Consider the following 22,214-nt stretch of genomic DNA (forward strand, 5'->3'; position numbering starts at 1 on the left):
AATTCCCCTTTTGCTGCAGGAAACGCTTTTAGCACAAATGGATCGGGTGTGGGGCATGGAGGGGCACTGGGGTGTGGGGGTCCCTGTGGGGCAGGGGAGGGTCGGGGACAGCCTCGAATGGGGCTGGGGAGGATCCGGGACAGCCCCGGTGGGTCCGGAGCAGCACCGGTGGGACAGAGGAGGATCCAGGACAGCCTCGAATGGGCCCGGGGAGGATCGGGGTCAGCCCCGGTACGGCTGTGGAGGATACGGGACAGCCCCAGTGGGTCCGGAGCGGCCCCGGTAGAGCCGGGGAGGGTCGGGGTCGGCCCCGGTGGGTCCGGAGCAGCCCCGGGGCCCCCTCCCGGTCCCGCCGTTCGCGGCCACGTGGCGCGGGCGGCGCGCGGCAGTGACGTCACGGCGCGGCGGCGGCGCGCGGAGGTCACGGGGCGCGCGGGGCGATGGCGGCGGCCGGAGGGTGCCGGGTGAGCGCGGGGGCACCGGCCGGGAGCGGGCGGGACGGGAGCCCCGGGGCCTGCCCGGCCCGGCGGGCACAGCGAGCGGCGCGGCGGGGCCGGCCCGGAGCCGCCGATCCCTCCCCGCCCGCCGGGCCCCGGTGCTGGCGGCTCCCGGTGCGGACACCCCGGCCGGGGGGGCTCCGGTTCCGCGCTCGGTGCTCCCGGCGGGACGGAGCCTCCAGCGGGGCCGTGACCCCGGGGTTGGAGGGGTCGAGGCTCCTGCAGCCCAACCATTCCTGGCTCCCGCGGTTCCCGAGCCCGGAGCAGCTCCCGGGGCCTCTCCCGGGGCTCCATGGGGGCGGTTTTACCGTGAGCTGCCCCCGGAGCTCACTGGCCGGGATGAGCCCGGTGTGCCCGGAGCCTCGGGGTCTCTGCTCCGTTCGTTCCTCTGCTCGGGATCTCTGTCCCGGTCCGCCGCTCCCGCCCCCGGTGCTGCTCGGGAGAGAGCTCAGATTTTTATGGGATTTCCGTGGTTCTGCCCTGAGCTCAGCCCTGACCCCTTCCAGAGCTGGATCTGCGGGTTTGACCTCGGCAAGGGCAGCACAACCATCCTGGGGTTGTTCTGGGACCCTCCAGAGCTGAGCAAAGCTGTGTTTGGAGGAGTTTTCCCATAAAAACCCCTCAGTGCTTCTCACATTTCACCTCCAGGTGGATTTGTGCGTGGCTGCTCTCCCAAATCCGCCTGCTGGGAGCTCTGGGCGCTCCCCTGAGCTCCCTCTGTGCTGTTTTCCTTGCAGAAATGTCTCCTCAGCGGGCCCTGGCTGCTCTCCCGGCGTTATCCCATCCCTGCCTTCCCCAGGAGCGCCCTGGTCAGGATCTGCAGCCCTGCCCTGGGCACCCCCCAGGTTGGTCCCCCCTGAATTTATTCCATTTCCACCCCAGGGTGAGTTCCCAGCAGAGTCCTCACTTGGATGTGGCTCTGGGAAGTGCCAGTTCCAGGCTGGGAATCTCCATTTTTTAAATGGAACTCAGGGAATTTTTGGGTCCAGTTCCAGGCTGGATATTTCCACTTTTTAAATGGAACTAAGGGAATTTTCGGGTCCAGTTCCAAGCTGGGAATCTCCACTTTTTAAATTGAACTAAGGGAATTTGTGGGGTGAGTTCCAAGCTGAGACTCTCCACTTTTTAAATGGAACTAAGGGAATTTTTGGGTCCAGTTCCAGGCTGGGAATCTCCACTTTTTAAATGGAACTAAGGAAATTTTTGGGGATAGTTCCAAGCTGGGAATCTCCACTTTTTAAATTGAACTAAGGAAATTTTTGGGGTGAGTTCCAAGCTGGGAATTTCCACTTTCTAAATGGAACTCGAGGAATTTTTGGGGCTGCTTCCAGGCTGGGAATCTCCACTTTTTAAATGGAACTAAGGGAATTTTTGGGTCCATTTCTAGGCTGGATATTTCCACTTTTTAAATGGAACTAAAGGAATTTTTGGGGCAGTTGAGGTTGGACAGGGCCTGGAGCACCCTGGGGTACTGGGAGGTGTCCCTGCCATGCTGGGTGGGATTTAAGGTCCTTTCAACCCAATCCATGCTGAGATTCCATGAAATCCACTGGCCATGTGGCTCTTTGAAGGATCAGCTGCTGCTTTTCCAGGCATCTCCATGTTTCCACACATTCTAAAAGTGATCCAGTGATCCTCAAGCGCAAAACTTGTGATTTTTGGGTCCTGTCGGCTCTAATTCCATTGGATTCTCCAACATGGAATGGTTTTCTCCAGTCCAGATGCTACTCCTCGGGAGGAAGGAAGGGATTCATCTCAGGTTTTGTGGAGAACATCAAACAGGAGTTAGCCAAAAACAAAGAGATGAAGGAAAGCATCAAAAAATTCCGAGACGAAGCAAAAAAGCTGGAGGAGTCGGATGCTCTGAGGGAAGCCAGGAGGAAATATGTGAGTGTTTGGGGTTTCCCTGGTTTGTTCCTTGGGTTGTTCCCTGGTTTATTGAGCTTTTACTGCTCTGAGTGAGCGTTAAATCCACAGCTGAGCTGTTCTGCCTGGCTGGGAGCACTCAGTGTTAAATGGATGCCTCAGAATGTTTATTTGTTGGAATGTTTTGGGGTTTTTTATTCTAGTGGAAAGTCCTTCCCAGCAGACACTTGGCTGCGTTTCTGAGCAGATCAAATAATGAGGCATTAAATTGAGCATCGAATGTTTCCTTTGCATTGTTCAGAGAGCTCTGAACATCATCATTTGCAAAGCTGCTGCTGACTCAGGCCATGAACTCCTGAAATGTTCCCTTTTCTGCCCTCAATTCCAGCCTTAATGGATTGTGCTCCATCCAAGCTGGGTTTGAGTAGTTTCTGTCTCTTGATTAATGTTCTCTTCCCCCAGAAAACCATTGAATCTGAAACAGTGAAGACCTCAGAAGTGATTAAAAAGAAACTTGGAGAAATAACAGGGACGGTTAAAGAGGTAAAAGGATTTTTCCTCAGGGCAGCTCTGCTCAAGTTGGGTTTTGGGGACGGCTGGAATTGTCATTGCTGGGGGCAGGTGCTGCTGCTCCTGGAGCTTTTAAAACCAGAGGCATTCACAAAATAATGGATTGGGTGTGATCTGAGGAGACCCAGCCAGGGATTCCTCTGGGATTTGGGGGGATGGAGAAGAGGGAGACCCCACCTGCAGCCTTGGGAGCACAAAATATGGATGGAGAGAATCCAGAGGAGCCCCCAGGGCTGGAGCCAGGCTGGGAGAGCTGGGAGTGCTCAGGGAGAGCTCAGAGCCTTTCCAGGGGTAAAGGAGCTGCAGGAGGGTTGGAGAAGGGATGGGGCCGAGGTCTGGAGCTGCAATGACTTTTCCCTTCTCCCTTTTCCCTTCTCCCTTTTCCCTTCTCCCTTCTCCCTTCTCCCTTCTCCCTTTTCCCTTCTCCCTTTTCCCTTCTCCCTTTTCCCTTCTCCCTTTTCCCTTCTCCCTTCTCCCTTCTCCCTTTTCCCTTCTCCCTTTTCCCTTCTCCCTTTTCCCTTCTCCCTTTTTCTCCCTTTTCCTTTGCAGAGTTTGGACGAGGTCAGCAAGAGCGACCTGGGCAGGAAGATCAAGGAGGGGGTGGAAGAAGCTGCCAAAACAGCCAAACAATCTGCAGAGTCTGTGACCAGGGGAGGGGAGAAGCTGGGCAGGACTGCAGCCTTCAAAGCCATCTCCCAGGTACTGCTGCTGCTCCCTGGGCTCCCAGGGCACCCAGAACCTCGGGAGAGCATTTTTGGGGAGGTTTGGGGTGAAATCTGAAATCCTGCAGGTGGGAAATCTGAAATCCTTCAGGGGTGAAATCCTTCAAGGGTGAAATCTGAAATCCTACAAGGGTGAAATCCTGCAGGTGGGAAATCTGAAATCTTGCAGGGGTGAAATCTGAAATCCTGCAGGTCTGAAATCTGAAATCTGAAATCCTGCAGGGTTGAAACCTGCAAGGGTGAAATCTGAAATTCTGCAAGGGTGAAATCTGAAATTGTGCAGGTCTGAAATCTGAAATCTGAAATCCTGCAGGTCTGAAATCTGAAATCCTGCAAGGGTGAAATCTGAAATTCTGCAGGTCTGAAATCCCGCAGGTCTGAAATCTGAAATCCTGCAGGGGTGAAATCTGAAATCCTGCAGGTCTGAAATCCCGCAGGTCTGAAATCACACCTCCCCTGGCAGGGCTGAGCTCCCTGCATGCAGGGTTGGAAAATGTCCCTCTCTAGAGGGATTTGAACTTCCTCAAACCCCTCTTTTTGCAGGAAACACGGAAAATATCCAATGTTTTATTACCAGGCTGTTGCTGCCCCACCCCTGCCCCACCCAGGTCCCAAAGCATCACAGGATGGGGATTTTGAGCTTCTGGGAGAGCACTAAACCCATCCTAACGGGGCTGTTTTCCTTGCAGGGAGTGGAAACTGTGAAGAAGGAAATAGATGAGAGTGTTTTGGGGCAGACTGGTCCCTACCGGCGCCCGGAGCGGCTGCGGAAGCGCACGGAATATTCCGGAGAGAGGATCAAAGAGCAGCGAGTGTTTGAAGCCAATGAGTACGTGTGGGGTCCTCTGGGGGGGATGTTTCTGTGTGTAATTTGATGGGAAAGGTAAAAAAATAGGTCAGGGATTAAAATCCAGGAGCTGTGGGGAGCAGCTGGGTCTCCAGCACGTTCCCAGCAGGAGTGGGTGATCCTGGATCTTCCTGGGGTAAAACTGGAAATTTCAAATTCTGAAGGTGAAATTTGATGTTCTGAGGTGAAATCCTGAGCTGGGCATTGTTCTGTGTTCAGTTTTAACTTGCAGCTGGGTGATGCTGGCAGGACTAAGGCTGAGCTCCTTTTTTCTGGGCTGCTTTGCTCCTCTGGGCTGAGTTTTATTTGTCTGCTGCTTTATTTATCTGGAGTTTTGTTTATCTAATGTTTTATTTATCTGGGTTTTTATTTGCCTGATGTTTCATTTATCTGATGGATCATTTATGGGGCTATCATTTATGGGGCTGCAATTTATTGTATAATTGATGGGGCCATCATTTGTCTTGTAATTGAGCTCATCATTTCTGTGCTGTCTCAGCCTCAGTGATGCCAACTGCTGCAGGGATATTCCTCAGGGTGTTGTCTGTGTTTGTTGCGAGTTGATTTTTCCCAAATATCCACATTTTATCCCTGTTTTCTGCCCTCTCTAGGGAAGCCATGGGCATGGTGCTGCATAAAGACTCCAAGTGGTACCAGCAGTGGAAAGATTTCAAGGACAATAATGTGGTTTTTAACAGTGAGTGGAGCACATTTCCTGCCCAGCCCTGCTCCCATCTGGGCCTCCAGCCCCAGCAAATCCCAAATTCCCACTTTTCTCTGTGCGCTTGGAGCCTGAAACAAGGAAAATCCTGAAAAATTGAATGAGTTTCACACAACTTCCAAATTGGTGAAAGGTTTTAAAAAAAATTTTTAAAATCCTGGGATCTTTCTGTCATGTAAAGCTGACCTTTGATATCATCTGTGGCTTTTTCTGCAAATGCCCTGAAAATAATCCCAGAATTTAGGTTGGAAAAGCCCTCCAGGACCTTTGAGTCCAACCTGTCCCTGATCCCCACCTTGTCACCCCCAGTGCCACCTCCAGGGATGGAAACAGCACTGCTCAAAGTGAGCCTGATCCTGAGTCTGCTCATTGCATTGGATAAATCCCATTCCCAGAGGGGTTAAATCTGAGTGTTAGCAGAGGAGGAGTTGCTGAGAGATCAGAACATTGCAGGAAAATGGGGAGGAAAACAGGGAGGGATATGGGGAAGAAAATGGGGAGAAAACAGAAAAATGGGGGGAATAAAATGGAGAGAAAACAGGGAGAAAAATGGAGAGCAAGCCTGGTGCTGGACAAAGGGGTGGAGGAGAGGCTGGGCCCTGCTGGGAGGGCTCTGAGCTCTCTGTTCCCTGCAGGGTTCTTCGAGATGAAGATGAAGTACGACGAGAGCGACAACGCCTTCATCCGAGCGTCGCGCGCCGTCACCGACCGCGTCACCGACCTCATAGGTACAGGGACAGGGACACCTGGGCTGCTCATGGGGACAGGGACAGCCTTGGGCTGCTCATGGGGACAGGGACAGGGACAGCCTTGGGCTGCTCATGGGGACAGGGACAGGGACAGGGACAGCCTTGGGCTGCTCATGGGGACAGGGACAGGGACAGCCTTGGGCTGCTCATGGGGACAGGGACAGGGACAGGGACAGCCTTGGGCTGCTCATGGGGACAGGGACAGGAACATCACCCTGGGCTGCTCATGGGGACAGGGACACCTGAACTTCTCATGGGGACAGGGACGGGGACAGCCTTGAGCTGCTCATGGGGACAGGGACAGGGACAGCCTTGGGCTGCTCATGGGGACAGGGACACCCCAGGGACACCCCTGAGCTGCTCATGGGGACAGGGACAGGGACATCTGAGCTGCTCATGGGGACAGGGACACCCCAGGGACACCCCTGGGCTGCTCATGGGGACAGGGACATCACCCTGGGCTGCTCATGGGGACAGGGACAGGAACATCACCCTGGGCTGCTCATGGGGACAGGGACAGCCTTGGGCTGCTCATGGGGACAGGGACACCCCAGGGACACCCCTGAGCTGCTCATGGGTACGGGGACATCACCCTGGGCTGCTCATGGGGACAGGGACAGGGACACCTGAGCTGCTCATGGGGACAGGGACATCACCCTGGGCTGCTCATGGGGACAGGGACAGGAACATCACCCTGGGCTGCTCATGGGGACAGGGACAGCCTTGGGCTGCTCATGGGGACAGGGACACCCCAGGGACACCCCTGAGCTGCTCATGGGGACAGGGACACCTGAGCTGCTCCTGCAGCTGGGGCTGCAGCCCTGGGCACATCCCAGAGCTCTGCAGCACTTCCAGGGTCACCGTGTGGGTGAGGGATGGGAGGACAATCCTTGGGATCAACCTCAGCTTCAGCTTCAAGGCTGGAGTCGTTCCCTGGGTGGCTTTTCCTCCCTCTGTCTGTCTGTCCCAGAGCTCTGTCCCTGTGTCCTGGTGGCTTTTCCTCCCTGTCTGTCCCTATTCCCTGGTGGCTTTTCCTCCCTCTGTCTGTCTGTCCCAGAGCTGTGTCCCTGTGTCCAGGTGTTTCTCCCCCCTCTGTCTGTCTGTCCCAGGGCTGTGTCCCTGTGTCCTGGTGGCTTTTCCTCCCTGTCTGTCCCTGTGTCCAGCTGTTTTTCCCCCCTCTGTCTGTCCCAGAGCTCTGTCTCTGTGTCCTGGTGGCTTTTCCCCCCCTCCGCTCTGTCTGTCGCAGGGCTGTGTCCCTGTGTCCCTGTGCTGGTGGCAGTGCCAGCACCCACCGGGCTGTTTTTGCAGGGGGATTGTTCTCCAAGACCGAGATGTCCGAGGTGCTGACGGAGATCCTCAGGGTGGATCCCTCCTTTGACAAGGATCGCTTCCTGAAGCAGTGTGAGCGGGACATCATCCCCAACGTCCTGGAGGTGCTCGGCAGCTGCTGCCCCTTCATTTCCCCCTCGTTACCCCATGGAAAATGGTTTTTTTTCTTTACTTTTGCACTGCTAAAATCACAAGTTGGGTCAGGATTTGCTTCTCCAGCTTTGCACAGGAAAGGTCTTTGCACAGACCTTGGGAAAGGAATCACATCCCACATTTAGGCTGAAACTATGGGGTAATAAACGTATAAATAAAGGGGTAATAAATGTATAAATAAATACATAAATATTATAAATATATAGATAATTTATATTATAAATTTATGTTATAAATCTATAGATCATTTATATTATAAGTATATGAAAATACATAAAGGTAGGTTGAAACCATGGGGTGATAAATGTATAAATAAATACATAAATATTATAAATATGTAGATAATTTATATTATAAATTTATATTATAAATCTATAGATCATTCATATTATAAGTATATGAAAATACATAAAGGTAGGTTGAAACCATGGGATAATAAATATATAAATATTATAAATATATAGATAATTTGTATTATAAATATATCAATGTATGCTATTAAAATATATTAAAATAAAAACCCATGGAAAATGGGTTTTTATTTTTACTTTGCACTGCTAAAATCACAAGTTGGGTCAGGATTTGCTTCTCCAGCTTTGCACAGGAAAGGTCTTTGCACAGACCTTGGGAAAGGAATCACATCCCACATTTAGGCTGAAACTATGGGGTAATAAACGTATAAATAAAGGGGTAACAAATGTATAAATAAATACATAAATATTATAAATAAATAGATAATTTATATTATAAATTTATATTATAAATCTATAGATCATTTATATTATAAGTATATGAAAATACATAAAGGTAGGTTGAAACCATGGGGTGATAAATGTATAAATAAATACATAAATATTATAAATATGTAGATAATTTATATTATAAATTTATATTATAAATCTATAGATCATTTATATTATAAGTATATGAAAATACATAAAGGTAGGTTGAAACCATGGGGTGATAAATGTATAAATATTATAAATATATAGATAATTTGTACTATAAATATATCAATGTATGCTATTAAAATATATTAAAATAAAAACCCATGGAAAATGGGTTTTTATTTTTACTTTGCATTGCTGAAATCAAAAGTCGGGTCAGGATTTGCTTCTCCAGCTTTGCACAGGAAAGGTCTTTGCACAGACCTTGGGAAAGGAATCAGATCCCACATTTAGGTTGAAACCATGGGATAATAAATGTATAAATAAATACATAAATATTATAAATATAGAGATAATTTATATTATAAATGTATAAAAATATATATAAAGGTAGGTTGAAAGCATGGGATAATAAATGTATAAATAAATGCATAAATATTATAAATATGTAGATAATTTATATTATAAATATATAAAAAATACATAAAGGTAGGTTGAAACCATGGGATAATAAATGTATAAACAAATACATAAATATTATAAATATATAGATAATTTATATTATAAATATATGAAAAATATATATAAAGGTAGGTTGAAACCATGGGATAATAAATGTATAAATAAATACATAAATATTATAAATATATAGATAATTTATATTATAAATATATAAAAAATACATAAAGGTAGGTTGAAACCATGGGATAATAAATATATAAATATGATAAATATATATAAAATATTGTTATAACTATATAAACATATGCTATTAAATATATTATAAATATATATGATTTATACATTTAAATATAAATATAAATTATATAGAAATATTTATATGGAGATATATGTAGCTTATATTATAAATATACAAAATATATATGCTATTAAAATATATATTATAAATATACACAGTTTATATATTTATATTTAAATAGAAATATAATTTTTTAAATATAAATATATAAAGAATTATTTTTTGGCCTGGAAAACAGCAAATGAGGTGGGATAGATGGAAATGGTTGAGCAAATGGTGATAGCAGAGGGATAAGGGAAGGAATTTGGGATTTGCTCCTGGGTTCTGATCTGGATTTGGGAAGAGCAGCAGGTTGAGACCAGTGGTTCAGTGGTCATGGAAGTGTCAGGAATTTGAGATTTTTAGGGATTCAGAGTGATGGGAGATGTGACTGTAAATGGGTGTGGGTCCCTGTCCCTGCAGCAGGAAAGACAAAGGGAATTTGGGATTTGAAGTAGAGCAGGAATTGTTCTGAATTTGGGATTTGAAATAGAGCAGGAATTGTTCTGAATTTGAGATTTGAAGTAGAGCAGGGATTGTTCTGAATTTGGGATTTGAAATACAGCAGGAATTGTTCTGAATTTGGGATTTGAAATACAGCAGGAATTGTTCTGAATTTGGGATTTGAAATACAGCAGGAATTGTTCTGAATTTGGGATTTGAAATACAGCAGGAATTGTTCTGAATTTGGGATTTGAAGTAGAGCAGGAATTGTTCTGAATTTGGGATTTGAAATTGAGCAGGAATTGTTCTGAATTTGGGATTTGAAATGGAGCAGGAATTGTTCTGAATTTGGGATTTGAAACTGAGCAGGAATTGTTCTGAATTTGGGATTTGAAATGGAGCAGGGATTGTTCAGAATTTGGGATTTGGAATAGAGCAGGAATTGTTCTGAATTTGGGATTTGAAATACAGCAGGGATTGTTCTGAATTTGGGGTTTGGAATAGAGCAGGAATTGTTCTGAATTTGGGATTTGAAACTGAGCAGGAATTGTTCTGAATTTGGGATTTGGAATAGAGCAGGAATTGTTCAGAGGGACTCAGGAGGGACTGGAAAAGTGGGATTTGAGGAGCCAAACCTGGGATTGTTCTGTTCCTTCTGTGCCCAGGGTTTTGCAGTGTGGGAAATTGCAGCTCTGCTCCCGTTTGATCCCAGGATTTGTGAGCACTGGGAGCTCTGCTGGCTCCCTGGCAGCTTGAGCAGGAAGATTTAATGGGAAGGTTCAGCTGGAAGCTTTAAGAGAGTTTAATTATCCCAAGGTTTATGTCCCTTGGCCTCAGCTCCTGTGTTTTTATAGAAATCCTTTTTGCTGTTCCCCTTTTGCAGCTCCAGTTTCCCCCCAGAGTCCCACAAAACGTGGGATTTAAGGCTGGAAGGGCTGATTGGTCCCACTTTGATATAGGAGGAGCTTTAAAATGTTCTGTTTGATTTCCTTTGATATAGGAGGAGCTTTAAAATGTTTCTTTCTTTAAAATGTTCTCTCTGATTTCCTCCTCAGGCTCTGATCTCGGGGGAGCTCGACATCCTCAAGGACTGGTGCTATGAGGCCGTGAGTGAAGCTCCCAAAAACCTCCCCAAAACTTGAGATTCTCCCTTGAAAATGAGATTCTTTTATTCTTTTGAGGGCTTGGAATTCAGGGGGTAACTTCATTCCTCCAGAATTATTATGCTGTAAAATCCAAAGTAATTCTTCTCTTCCAAATCCGAAATTAATCCAAGAACTCAATTTCTCCAAGTGCTGTTCCCCACCACCAGAGGGCTGGGAGAGCCAATTTTTTTTTCAATTTAATAAATCCTGATCAGCTTCTTTTTTTTTTTTTTTTTAATATAACAGTAATCCAGTCTGAATGCAAAAAATCTTCCCTGCTTCCAGCAACCTTGGGAATGACACCTTGGATTGCTCTGGAGGGAAGCAGCAAAAATTTTGTGGATTTTGTGAAGCCAAAATCCAAAATCAAACATTCCCAGGGCAGCTGGAATTGGAAATGAAGCTCCAAAGTCCAGAGAAATCAGTCAGATGAGCCGGGGAGGAAATGGGAATCTTATCCCTGAGAACCTGGGGGATAAAATCTCTTAATGGATCCCGTGGGGGCTGAGATGGTGATTCTGGTCACTGAACTCCCTCATTTTCCCTGTTTTTTCCCAGTTTTTTTCCCCAGTTTTTTCCCCAGTTTTTTCCCCAGTTTTTTCCCCAGTTTTTTCCCCAGGTTTTTCCCCCTGTTTTCCCCCTGTTTCCCCCCTGTCTTTCCCCCTGTTTTCCCCTGCTTTTCCCTGTTCTTTGCCTGCTTTTCCTTTATTTTCCCAGTTTTTCTTTCTTTTCCCTGTTCCTGCTGTTCAGTCCAGTTCTGAGTCCCTCAGCTCTCAGCTGCTCTCAGGTCCTCACATTCTTCCCAGTAAAAATGGGATTTTTGTGCGTCCCAAAGCATTTCCTGCAGTTCTTTAATCCCTTCCTTCACCACATTTACAAACAAAAGTGAATTTTTCTCGTGGGGTTTTTTTTTCTTCTCTCCAAGCAAAAAGTCCCTTTTTTTTTTTTTTTTTTTTTCTTTGATGGTGACAGAACAATCCCAAACAATTCCCAACCCCAGTTTGTTCATCCCTTTAGACCTACAGCCAGCTGGCCCATCCCATCCAGCAGGCCAAGGCCCTGGGGCTGCAGTTCCACTCCAGGATCCTGGACATCGACAACATCGACGTGAGTTCCCTGCAAAGTTCTTCCTCTGGGGGAAAAAATCCAACTCAGGGGATCAGGAGGGGCTTTTTAGGATCAGGGGGATTGGGAAGAAAACCCTCCAGGATCATCCAGCCCAACCTTCTTTGCTCTGAGTGCTGGGTTTGAGCTCTGGGGTTTGGGATTTCTGCTCCCAGAGGGGAATCCCAGTGTTGGAAAGGGAAATCCCAGTGCTGGAAGGGAAATCCCAGTGCTGGAAGGGAAATCCCAGTGTTGGAAAGGGAAATCCCAGTGCTGGAAAGGAAATCCCAGTGTTGGAAAGGGAAATCCCAGTGCTGGAAAGGAAATCCCAGTGTTGGAAAGGGAAATCCCAGTGCTGGAAAGGAATTCCAATTGCTGGAAGGGAAATCCCAGTGTTGGAAGGGAAATCCCAGTGTTGGAAGGGAAATCCCAGTGCTAGAAGGGAAATCCCAGTGCTGGAAGGGAAATCCTATTGCTGGAAGAGAAAATTCCATTTCTGGAAGGGAAATCCCAGTGCTAGAAGGGAATTCCCATTGCTGGAAGGAAAATCCCAGTGCTGGAAGGGAAATCCCAGTGCTGGAAGGAAAATCCCAGTGCTGGAAGGAAAATCCCAGTGCTGGAAGGGAAATCCCATTACTGGAAGGAAAATCCCATTACTGGAAGGAAAATCCCAGTGTTGGAAGGGAAATCCCATTGCTGGAAGGGAAATCCCAGATATCCAAGATACCTGAAATATCTTGGAAGTTGAGTTAGGCGTGGGTTCGGGTGGAAAATTGTTTTTTATTGGATGGCTTGAGCTCCAGTGTGGATTGGGATCAGGGAGCTCATTCCCTGGAATGTGGCAGAGCTGTTGAGATTCCCTCAGGGAGCAGGAAAATCACCCTAAAAATAAATTTATTCCTTTGTGACACAGCCCAGCCCTGTCCTGCTGCTGCTTCCTTTATTAGGGATAAAACAGAATGTTTGGGAACATTTCAAAAGAGGAAAATCCTGCTGTCCTCCGTGCCTGTGGCTCCTTTTGGGGCAGCACAGGCAGGAATTCCTGAGCTGAAGAGCAGCATCCCAAAAAAAGGGATGCAAAGAGATTGCCCACAATGGGCAGAAAGAGAATTTAAAAAGGAAAAAAGCTGAATTTTCACTCCTCTTGCATTCCAGTGAATAAAGTGTTTAAATATTTAATGAGACAGCCTGGGAATAGAGGGGAAAAAATCCTGGCAAACAAAAGTTCCCACCTTGAAGTGTTTCTGGTACAGTTTTTGTCTGGTTCAGGACAACTTCCTGGCAAAAACGGATTTAAAAAAGGAGAAAAGCTCTGTTTGATCCTTGTGGGTCCCTTCCAGCTCAGGATGTTCTGGTTCCAAACATTTCCTTCAGAAAATTCCGTTTTTTTGGAGAGCAGGGTGTCTTTGATTTCGCTTTCTAATTGGAGCTAACAGAGCAGAGCTCGTTCCCATTTCCCAGATTTATGGACTTGGGGAAATAATGAAAAAACCCACAACAGTCTGGGGAAAGTTTTGGGTTCCCAAGGTTTCACTTGGGATTTTTTTTTGGGGAACAGCTTTTCCATCGTATCAGAATGATGGAGTTGATGTGGTTGAGCAGCCAAGGGGAAATGGGGGTGTGGGAGATCTTCCCTGGGCCTGCAGGAGTGGGGTGATGTCCATGTATGGGGTTATGGGGTGATGTCTGTGGGGTTGTGGGGTGATGTCCATGGGGTGATGTCCATGGGGTGATCTCTATGGGGTTGTGGGGTGATGTCCATGGGGTGATGTCCATCGGGTTATGGGGTGATGTCCATCAAGTTGTGGGGTGGTGTCCATGGGGTTTATGGGATGATGTCCGTGGTGTTATGGGGTTATGTCCATGGGGGTTATGGGGTGTTGTCTGTGGGGTTCATGGGGTAATATCCATGGGGTTTATGGGGTGATGTCCATGGAGTTATGGGGTGATGTCCATGGGGTTTTGGGGTGATGTCCCTGGGGTGATGTCCATGGGTTTATGGGGTAATCTCTGTCCATGGGGTTATGGAGTGATGTCCATGGGGGTTATGGGGTGATCTCTGTTGGGTTATGGGGTGATGTCCATGGGGTTGTAGGATGATGTCCATGGGGTTATGGGGTGATCTCTGTGGGATTATGGGGTGATGTCCATGGGCTGATGTCCATGGGTTTATGGGCTGATGTCCATGTTGTTCATGGAATGATGTCCGTGGTGTTGTGGGCTGATGTCCATGGGTTTATGGGGTGATGCCCATGAGGTTTATGGGGTGATGTCCATGGGGGTTGTGGGCTGATGTCCATGGGGTTCTGTCCCTACAGCTGGCCATGGGGAAGATGATGGAGCAGGGGCCCGTGCTGATCATCACCTTCCAGGCCCAGGTGGTGATGGTGATCAAGAACCACCTGGGGGAGGTGGTGGAAGGGGACCCGGTGAGTGGGGACAGGTTTGGGGTCTGGGACAGGTTTGGGGTTTGGGATTTATTTGGGGTTTGAGACATGTTTGGGGTCTGGGACACGTTAGGGATCTGAGACGGGTTTGGGGTCTGGGTCACATTTGGGGTCTGGCCACGTTTGGGGTCTCCCACTGCATTCCAGCTCCATCCCATTCCCAGCTAACCCTGCTGGGTTTCCCTCCCCTTTTCCTTTCCCTGGCAGGGCAGAGCCCTCTGGCAAGCAGGGCGAGAGCAGGGCTGAGTCACTGCATCAAAAAAACCCCAAATCCACATTTTTAGCTCCCCACACTCCCACCAAGAATGCAGGAATTTAATTCCATGAAAATCTCCCAGGGAACTTTGCCTGGAGCTGTGTGGGGTTTTTGGGGAGCAGGGAATGATTTGGGAGACAAATCCCTGGCACCTCTGGGGTACCCTGGGTTGCCCTTGGGAATTTTCCCTTCTGGTTCCAGGCTCAGCCTGGCCCATGGAATTGCCTGAATAAATGTTTCTCTCTCCAGGAGGAAAAATAAAATAAAATAAAATAAAATAAAATAAAATAAAATAAAATAAAATAAAATAAAATAGTTATTATTAATATATAATGAATATAATATGTAATTATTATATATTATCTGTAATTTATATTATATTGTGTTATATTCTATGATATTGTATATAATAGAAATTATTATTGATGAATATATTAAAATATAATATAATATATATTATATTATATTACATTACATTACATTATATTTATTATATTATATTACTATTATTATATTTCTCTCTGCAGGCAGCTCATTTTCCCTTGTAATTAATACAGGCTTTTAACAAATATTGGCTTTTGCAGCCCTGGCCTTTGGTCCAGGCTGGAAAAATGGGATTCATTTGAATGCTGGGGCCCATCTGGGCTGATTCACAAGCAGGGCAGAATCAGCTGATCCAGAGATTCCCTGCATTAAACTCCTGCATTCCTGGGAGATAAATATTGATGGGATAATTATTGAACAGGATATCAAAGTCTGTTTGCTGTCAGATCCCTCCAGGGCTGCAATAAATCAGGGAGAGGAATTGAAATTCTCCAGTGGAGCCCAAAGCTCAGCTTTAATCAGGAGCCTGGGCTTGGGTGGAGCTGCTGGAATATTGAACACGGGGAGGTTTGGGGAGAGGGGAGCCTCAAATCCCCAGAGTCTGGGGGTGGAAGGAGCTGGGAGGGTTGGAGTTTGAATTTTGGGGGTGGAAGGAGCTGGAAGGATTTGAATTGAGTTTTGGGGTTGGAAGGAGCTGGAAATATTTGAGTTGAGTTTGAGTTTTGGAGCTGGAAGGAGATGGATCGATGTGAGTTTTGGGGCTGGGATGATTGGAGTTTTGGAAGGAGCTGGGAGGATTTGAGTTTGAGTTTTGGGGCTGGAAGGAGATGGAAGGATTGGAGTTTTGGGGCTGGAAGGAGCTGGGAGGGTTTGAGTTTTGAAGGACGGAAGGATTTGAGTTTGAGTTTTGGGGTTGGAAGGAGCTGGAAGGATGTGAGTTTTGGGGGCCGGAAGGATTGGAGTTTTGGGGTTGGAAGGATGTGAGTTTTGGGGCTGGAAGGATGTGAGTTTTGGGGCTGGAAGGATGTGAGTTTTGGGGGCTGAAAGGATGTGAGTTTTGGGGATGGAAGGATGTGAGTTTTGGGGTTGGAAGGATGTGAATTTTGGGGTTGGAAGGATTTGAGTTTGGGGGCTGAAAGGATGTGAATTTTGGGGCTGGAAGGATGTGAATTTTGGGGTTGGAAGGATTTGAGTTTTGGGGCTGGAAGGATTTGAGTTTTGGGGCTGAAAGGATGTGAATTTTGGGGCTGAAAGGATTTGAGTTTTGGGGCTGGAAGGATTTGAGTTTTGGGGTTGGAAGGATTTGAGTTGAGTTTGAGTTTTGGGGCTGGAAGGAGCTGGAAGGATTGGAATTTTGGGGCTGGAAGGATTTGAGTTTTGCGTCTGGAAGGAGCTGGAAGGATTTGAATTCAGTTTGAGTTTTGGGGCTGGGAGGATGTGAGTTCTGGGGCTGGAAGGAACTGGAAGGATTGGAGTTTTGGGGCTGGAAGGAGCTGTCAGGTTTTGAGTTGAGCTTTGGGGCTGTCAGGAGCTGTCAGGTGCCCTGCTGGCAGCCTGGCCCTGCCCCTCAGAGCAGCTCTCTCCTCTCTGTGTCTCTGTCCAGGACAAGGTGCTGAGGATGCTCTACGTGTGGGCCCTGTGCCGGGACCAGGACGAGCTGAACCCCTACATGGCCTGGAGGCTGCTGGACATTTCCTCCTCCAGCACAGAGCAGGTGCTCTGAGCAGGGCTGGGCTCAGGGCTGGGCCCTTCCCACCCTCTGCCAAGCTGCTCCAGCCTGGAACCCCCACGGGGAGCTGGGGGATTTGGGATTCGAGCTCCTGATTATCCCAATCCCCGAGGAATGGGAATCCCTGCTCGGGGACACCTGGGACGAGCAGCTGCTGCTTCATCCTCGTGCCTCAGAGGCTCCTGGGCAGCTGGGGACCCCCAGAGCTGTCATTCCCACCTGCTGGCACCCTTGGAGATCCCTGGAAGGGCCTTGGAGGGGGCTCCTGGCTGCCAACGGCCTGGCCAGGCTCCGGCCTCGCGTCCCTGCCGTGTCTTGCACTTTCCCAAACCAAATACAACCAGGACTTTGCACACGGAGGTGTTGGATCCTCAGGTTGGTGGTGGGGTGGGGCTGATAGCTGAATATCCAGGGGGGAGATTTGATTGTCCACAGCTTGGAAGGGGGAAATGTTGTTGGTTCTGGTCACAAAGAGCCACGGCTGCATCCCTTGGGGTGGTGGGGAGGGTGTGGGGCAGGAGGGGAAGGGCAGGGGGAGTGTCTGAGGAGTGGGAACGCTGAATTTTCCTGTCCCATCCTGATTTTCCTGTCCCATCCTGTCTCATTGTGCTCCTTGTTCACCTCCCTGGCCTCGTCTGCTCCTCATCCCTGCACAGAGCCCAGGTCCAGGAGCACAAACTTCCCCAGTTTGCTGGGGTGAAATCCCAAACTAAAAAATGGGATTAAAAATCCCAAATCATGGGAAAAAAAATCCCCAAATTCAGATTCCAGTGGCAGCATTTTGGGACCCTCACTTTAAGCTTCTTTCAGGGGGAATGGCTGAGGGGGAGCAGAAATTGGAGGGGTTTGGGAGCTGAGGAACCCCCTGCCCGTGGAAAGGGAGATGGGGAGAAGGTTTGGAGAGGAAATCCAAGGATTGCTGTGGTGCTGAGGGTGAGGCAGGCCAGCTCTGCCCTGCCAGAGTGATTAAAGAGAATAATTCCAGTTCCTCTTCTGTCAATGTCTGCAGCTTTGAACGCCCCTGGGATGGGGCAGCCCCAGCAGCAGAGGCTGCCCCAGCCCTTGGAGCACCCCCAGGGTTTGGGGGTGCCACATTCCCTGTTTGTGTCACCCCCAGGGCAGGCTGGAGGTGGCATTTGGGTCACAGCCAGCCCAGGGAACGCTCCAGGCTGGGATGGAGCAAGGCCAGGGAAAGGTTTGGAGCCTCAGGAGGGGCTGAGGGAGCTGGGAAGGGGCTCAGCCTGGAGGAAAGGAGGCTCAGGGGGGACCTGCACAGCTCCTGCCAGGAGGGGACAGCCAGGGGACAGCAGGCTCTGCTCCCAGGGGACACCAGGACAAGGGGGAACAGCCCCAAGCTGTGCCAGGCGGGTTTGGGTTGGATATTGAGAAAATTCCTTCATGGAAAGGGTGGTAAAGCCCTGGCACAGCTGCCCTGGGCACAGCTGGAGCCCCCAGCCCTGCAGGGATTTAAAATCCAAGGGGATGTGGCACCTGGGGACAGGGCCAGTGGTGGCACCTGGGGACAGGGGCAGTGCTGGCACCTGGGGACAGGGACAGTGGTGGCATTGGGGACAGGGCAGTGGTGGCACCTGGGGACAGGGACAGTGGTGGCACCTGGGGACAGGGACAGTGCTGGCATTGGGGACAGGGACAGTGGTGGCACCTGGGGACAGGGCCAGTGGTGGCACCTGGGGACAGGGACAGTGCTGGCATTGGGGACAGGGCCAGTGGTGGCACCTGGGGACAGGGCAGTGGTGGCACTTGGGGACAGGGCAGTGCTGGCACTTGGGGACAGGGACAGTGGTGGCACTTGGGGACAGGGGCAGTGATGGCACCTGGGGACAGGGCAGTGCTGGCACTTGGGGACAGGGCAGTGGTGGCATTGGGGACAGGGCAGTGGTGGCACTTGGGGACAGGACAGTGCTGGCATTGGGGACAGGGACAGTGGTGGCACTTGGGGACAGGGCAGTGGTGGCACTTGGGGACAGGGCAGTGCTGGCACTTGGGGACAGGGACAGTGGTGGCACCTGGGGACAGGGACAGTGGTGGCACTTGGGGACAGGGCAGTGGTGGCACTTGGGGACAGGGACAGTGCTGGCACCTGGGGACAGGGCAGTGCTGGCACTTGGGGACAGGGACAGTGGTGGCCTTGGCAGTGCTGGGTTGGTGCTGGTGGCCCTGGGGGCTTTTCCAGCCCTGGTGCCAAGGCCTGGGGGGTTCCATGGGGTTCCATGGATGCGGGGCACTGCCAGCCCTGCCCTGGCTCCATGCCAGGGATGCTGCAGGGTTGCCATGGGGATGGGGATGCTGGCACGGTGACTCAGAGCTGCTCCTGCTGCCTGTGACACCCCGTGGGCCGTTCCCATCCCGCCGTGGGGGGCTCTGAGCCCCCACATCCCCCAGGCTGCTCCAGAGCTCCAGCCCGGCCCTGGGCACTGCCAGGGGTCCTGGGCAGCTCTGGGCATTCCACAGGGTTGGAACGAGATGGTTCCAACCCATTCCACGTTCTGTGATCCCACAGCCGCCCCAGGGCCATCCCTCACCGTCACCCTGAGATTTTTGGGGCTTTTTCCCAGTTCTGTGCTGGATTTGATGGGATGGGGTGGTCAGGGTGTCCCCAGTGATCCCTCAGTGCTCTTTGCTCCTCTCCTCCTCCCTGCAATGCATTTTTGAGGGATGCAGCCCCTGCTGCCAGGTGGAATTGTCCTCCCTGGGCCTTTCTGGCACCGGGGCTCCTCTTTCCAGCCTTTAGCACACAAAGCATCCGTGCCAAATGACAGCTCTGAGCCAAGCCCCGAGCACCAAGCTCGTTTAGGAACAATTCATTAGAGGGGGGAGGATTTTTTGAATGAGGTGTTTTTCATCTGGGACAGATCCACGGAGCAGCAGCCTCCTGTGCTGCCTCCTCTGCCAAAGCCTCGGAGATGGTTTGGGTTTGTTTTATTTTTTGTGGTGAACGATTCCAAAATGATTTTTCTCCTGTCTCAGATCAGCTCCAAGGGCTGTGAGTTCTCCCGGGAGCTGCTGGAAGGAGCGGGGGCTTTGTCAGGGATGAGTTACTGAGGGATCCTTCTGCCTCTGACTGTTGCTGCCAATTAAAAGAAATAAATAAAGCTCAATTAAGGCAAAGGCTTGGAGAACGGGGAGGAAATTCCATTTGCAAAGGTTCTGCCCGTGGCTGCCCCATCCCTGGAGGTGTCCAGGTGTTGGATGGGGAGGGTGATGGGACTGGAGGGGTTTCAGGTCCTTCCCTGGCTCAGCCCCTGAAGTGCAGGAGGTGGGAGCAGCAGCAGCAAAATCCCAAATGCCAGCACTGAGGGCTGGGCTGGGGCTGCAGAATGAGCAGGGATTTGTTTTCCAGAAGGAGAAATCTTCCAAACATCCCCTGGCAGCAGCTGGACACCCGACAGGAGCAGGATCCTGGCACAGCATCCCCAATCCAGAGGGGATGGAGGAGCTGGGACGTGCCAGCACCCATGGATGGCACCAAATGGGCACAAAGAGCTTTGGGGGATATCCCTGCAGGGCTGGGAATGCCCCAGGGATATGGGATCCAACTCCTCTGTGCCATCCCTTAAAAGCCATGCGTGTTTTGGGAGGGCTGGATTCCAAAGCAGCCCTCGGGCTGAGGGATGGATCCATTGATTTTATCCCGTCCTTGATCTCCATCTCGCCTTTCCCTGGGATGTTTTCAGCTCAGGTGCTTTTTAAAACAGCTTTAATTCGTTTTCCCTTGGCTGCTGCAGTGCTGCTAATTGGGAACTGGGACTGTCTGACAGGATTTACATAGATTTTGAAACGGGAAGGGAGAAACTTCCAAAAATACCTCCCTTTTTAAACGCAAAGGCAGCAGAAACTTCACCAAACCGTTTTCTTAAAATACCCTGAAAATCCGCCGTGATTCTGATGGATCCTTTGTGCCAGCGAGGTTTGCTCTGGGAAAGGAGGGATCCAAACACCCGGGGAGGGTCTGATGGCAGCGGGGTCTGTGAGCGCTGCCCGGAGCTTCCGTGGGATTGAGAGAGGCTCAGAAGTAACTGGGAATTTGGAGAGGCTCAGCATTAACTGGGAATTTGGAGAGGTTCAGCATTAACTGGGAATTGAGAGAGGCTCAGCATTAACTGGGAATTTGGAGAGGCTCAGAATTAACTGGGAATTGAGAGAGGCTCAGAATTAACTGGGAGAGGCTCAGAATTCCCTGGAACTGAGGCTCAGCATTCCCTGAGATTGAGAGAGGCTCAGCGTTAACTGGGATTGAGAGAGGCTCAGCATTCCCTGGGAATTGAGGGTCAGCATTAACTGAGAGAGGCTCAGCATTCCCTGAGAGCTGAGAGAGGCTCAGAATTAACTGGGAATTTGGAGAGGTTCAGCTTTCCCTGGGACTGAGAGAGGCTCAGCATTAACTGGGAATTGAGAGAGGCTCAGAATTCCCTGGGACTGAGGTTCAGCATTCCCTGGGAAACAGAGAGGTTCGGCTTTCCCTGGGAACTGAGGGTCAGTTTTCCCGGGATCACAGCCTCAGATTTCCCGGGAACACAGGCTTGGCATTCCCGGGAATACAGTCTCATTTTTCCCGGGAACATATGCTCGTTTTTCCCGGGAACACAGGCTCAGATTTCCCGGGAATAGAGTCTCATTTTTCCCGGGAATACAGGTTCAGGTTTCCCTGGGAACTGAGGTTTAGCATTCCCGGGATCACAGGCTCAGTTTTCCGGGAACACAGGCTGATTTCCTTGGGATCACAGGCTCAGATTTCTTTGGGAAGGTGCCGGGCTCTGCACCCGCGGCTCCCTCCATCCCTCCCTCTCCCCTCCTGGCGCTTGTTTTGATGCCGGGCTGTGAGCGGGACCTGCCCTGGCGGGGATGAGCCCCGCGGTCTCCATTGGCACCGGCACGTCCGAGTTCCCCGGGAACGTCTGCCACGATCTCCCGTAGCCATGGAGACACCGAAGCCGTGCACAGAAACACTTTTCCAGACGTTTTTTCCCTTTTTTTTTTTTTTTTTTTTTTTTTAATATATATATATATTTTTTTTCCCTCCTCTGCCATCCTCCTCGGGTCCGTGTGACTCTGCTGTGCCCACAGCGAGGGCTGGTAATTTTAAGGGAATGGTGGAATTTTCTGTGGAATGCCAGGTGGGAGCCCTGGCAGAGCTCAGCCTTGCTCCCTGCTGCTCCCAAGGTCTGCGCCACCCCAGCGGGCACTTCCCCATCTCCAACGCAAAGGATTCCGTGTGGGATGGGGCTGGGAGAGCCGGGGGAAGGAGGGGTCCAGGGAGAGCTCAGAGCCCCTTGCAGGGCCTGAAGGGGCTCCAGGAGAGAGCTGGGAAGGGACTGGGGACAAGGGATGGAGGGAAAACAGAGCCAGCCCCTGCTCTGGCCCGGGGGTGTGGAAGGCAGAGCTCCAGAGGGACGGATCCAGCCGGGAGTGGTGCAGCTGCAGGGATGGGCTTGGCTGCAGGGATGCTCTGGGAGCTCCAGGCTGGAGAGGAGCAGCAGCTCCATCACCTCGGTCCTGTCCCTGCTGCCAGCCCGTGCTGGCCATGGGAGCATCCCCGGGATCCTCGGCAGGACGGGATGGGCACAAGCGGCAGCAATCCTGGAATTCCAAGCTGGCACTTCGAAG

At 50.1% G+C, this 22,214-nt stretch overlaps 1 protein-coding gene across 1 annotated transcript; it reads left to right on the forward strand.

Annotated features, from left to right (window-relative positions):
• Nucleotides 1–407: 407 nt before the first annotated feature.
• TIMM44 (translocase of inner mitochondrial membrane 44) lies at nucleotides 408–17,142 on the forward strand. The gene is made up of 13 exons (XM_054291015.1): nucleotides 408–464; nucleotides 1,235–1,342; nucleotides 2,214–2,384; nucleotides 2,826–2,906; nucleotides 3,483–3,632; nucleotides 4,345–4,484; nucleotides 5,114–5,199; nucleotides 5,859–5,951; nucleotides 7,281–7,405; nucleotides 10,640–10,690; nucleotides 11,747–11,836; nucleotides 14,152–14,262; nucleotides 16,464–17,142. Exons 1-13 carry the CDS (start codon nucleotides 441–443, stop codon nucleotides 16,581–16,583), a joined length of 1,350 nt encoding a protein of 449 aa, XP_054146990.1. The 5' UTR covers nucleotides 408–440; the 3' UTR covers nucleotides 16,584–17,142.
• Nucleotides 17,143–22,214: the final 5,072 nt, after the last annotated feature.

Source organism: Melozone crissalis, unplaced genomic scaffold, assembly GCF_028551555.1.
Source record: "Melozone crissalis strain CALT ecotype California unplaced genomic scaffold, PUWL_Pcris_2 ptg000088l_1, whole genome shotgun sequence".
Lineage (NCBI taxonomy): Eukaryota > Metazoa > Chordata > Aves > Passeriformes > Passerellidae > Melozone > Melozone crissalis.

Coding starts and splice junctions, on each gene's coding strand:
- TIMM44 (XM_054291015.1), top strand. CDS start 441: ATGGCGGCGGCCGGAGGGTGCCGG. Junction 5,952..7,280: donor CCGCGTCACCGACCTCATAG/GTACAGGGACAG, acceptor CTGTTTTTGCAG/GGGGATTGTTCTCCAAGACC. Junction 14,263..16,463: donor AGGTGGTGGAAGGGGACCCG/GTGAGTGGGGAC, acceptor GTCTCTGTCCAG/GACAAGGTGCTGAGGATGCT.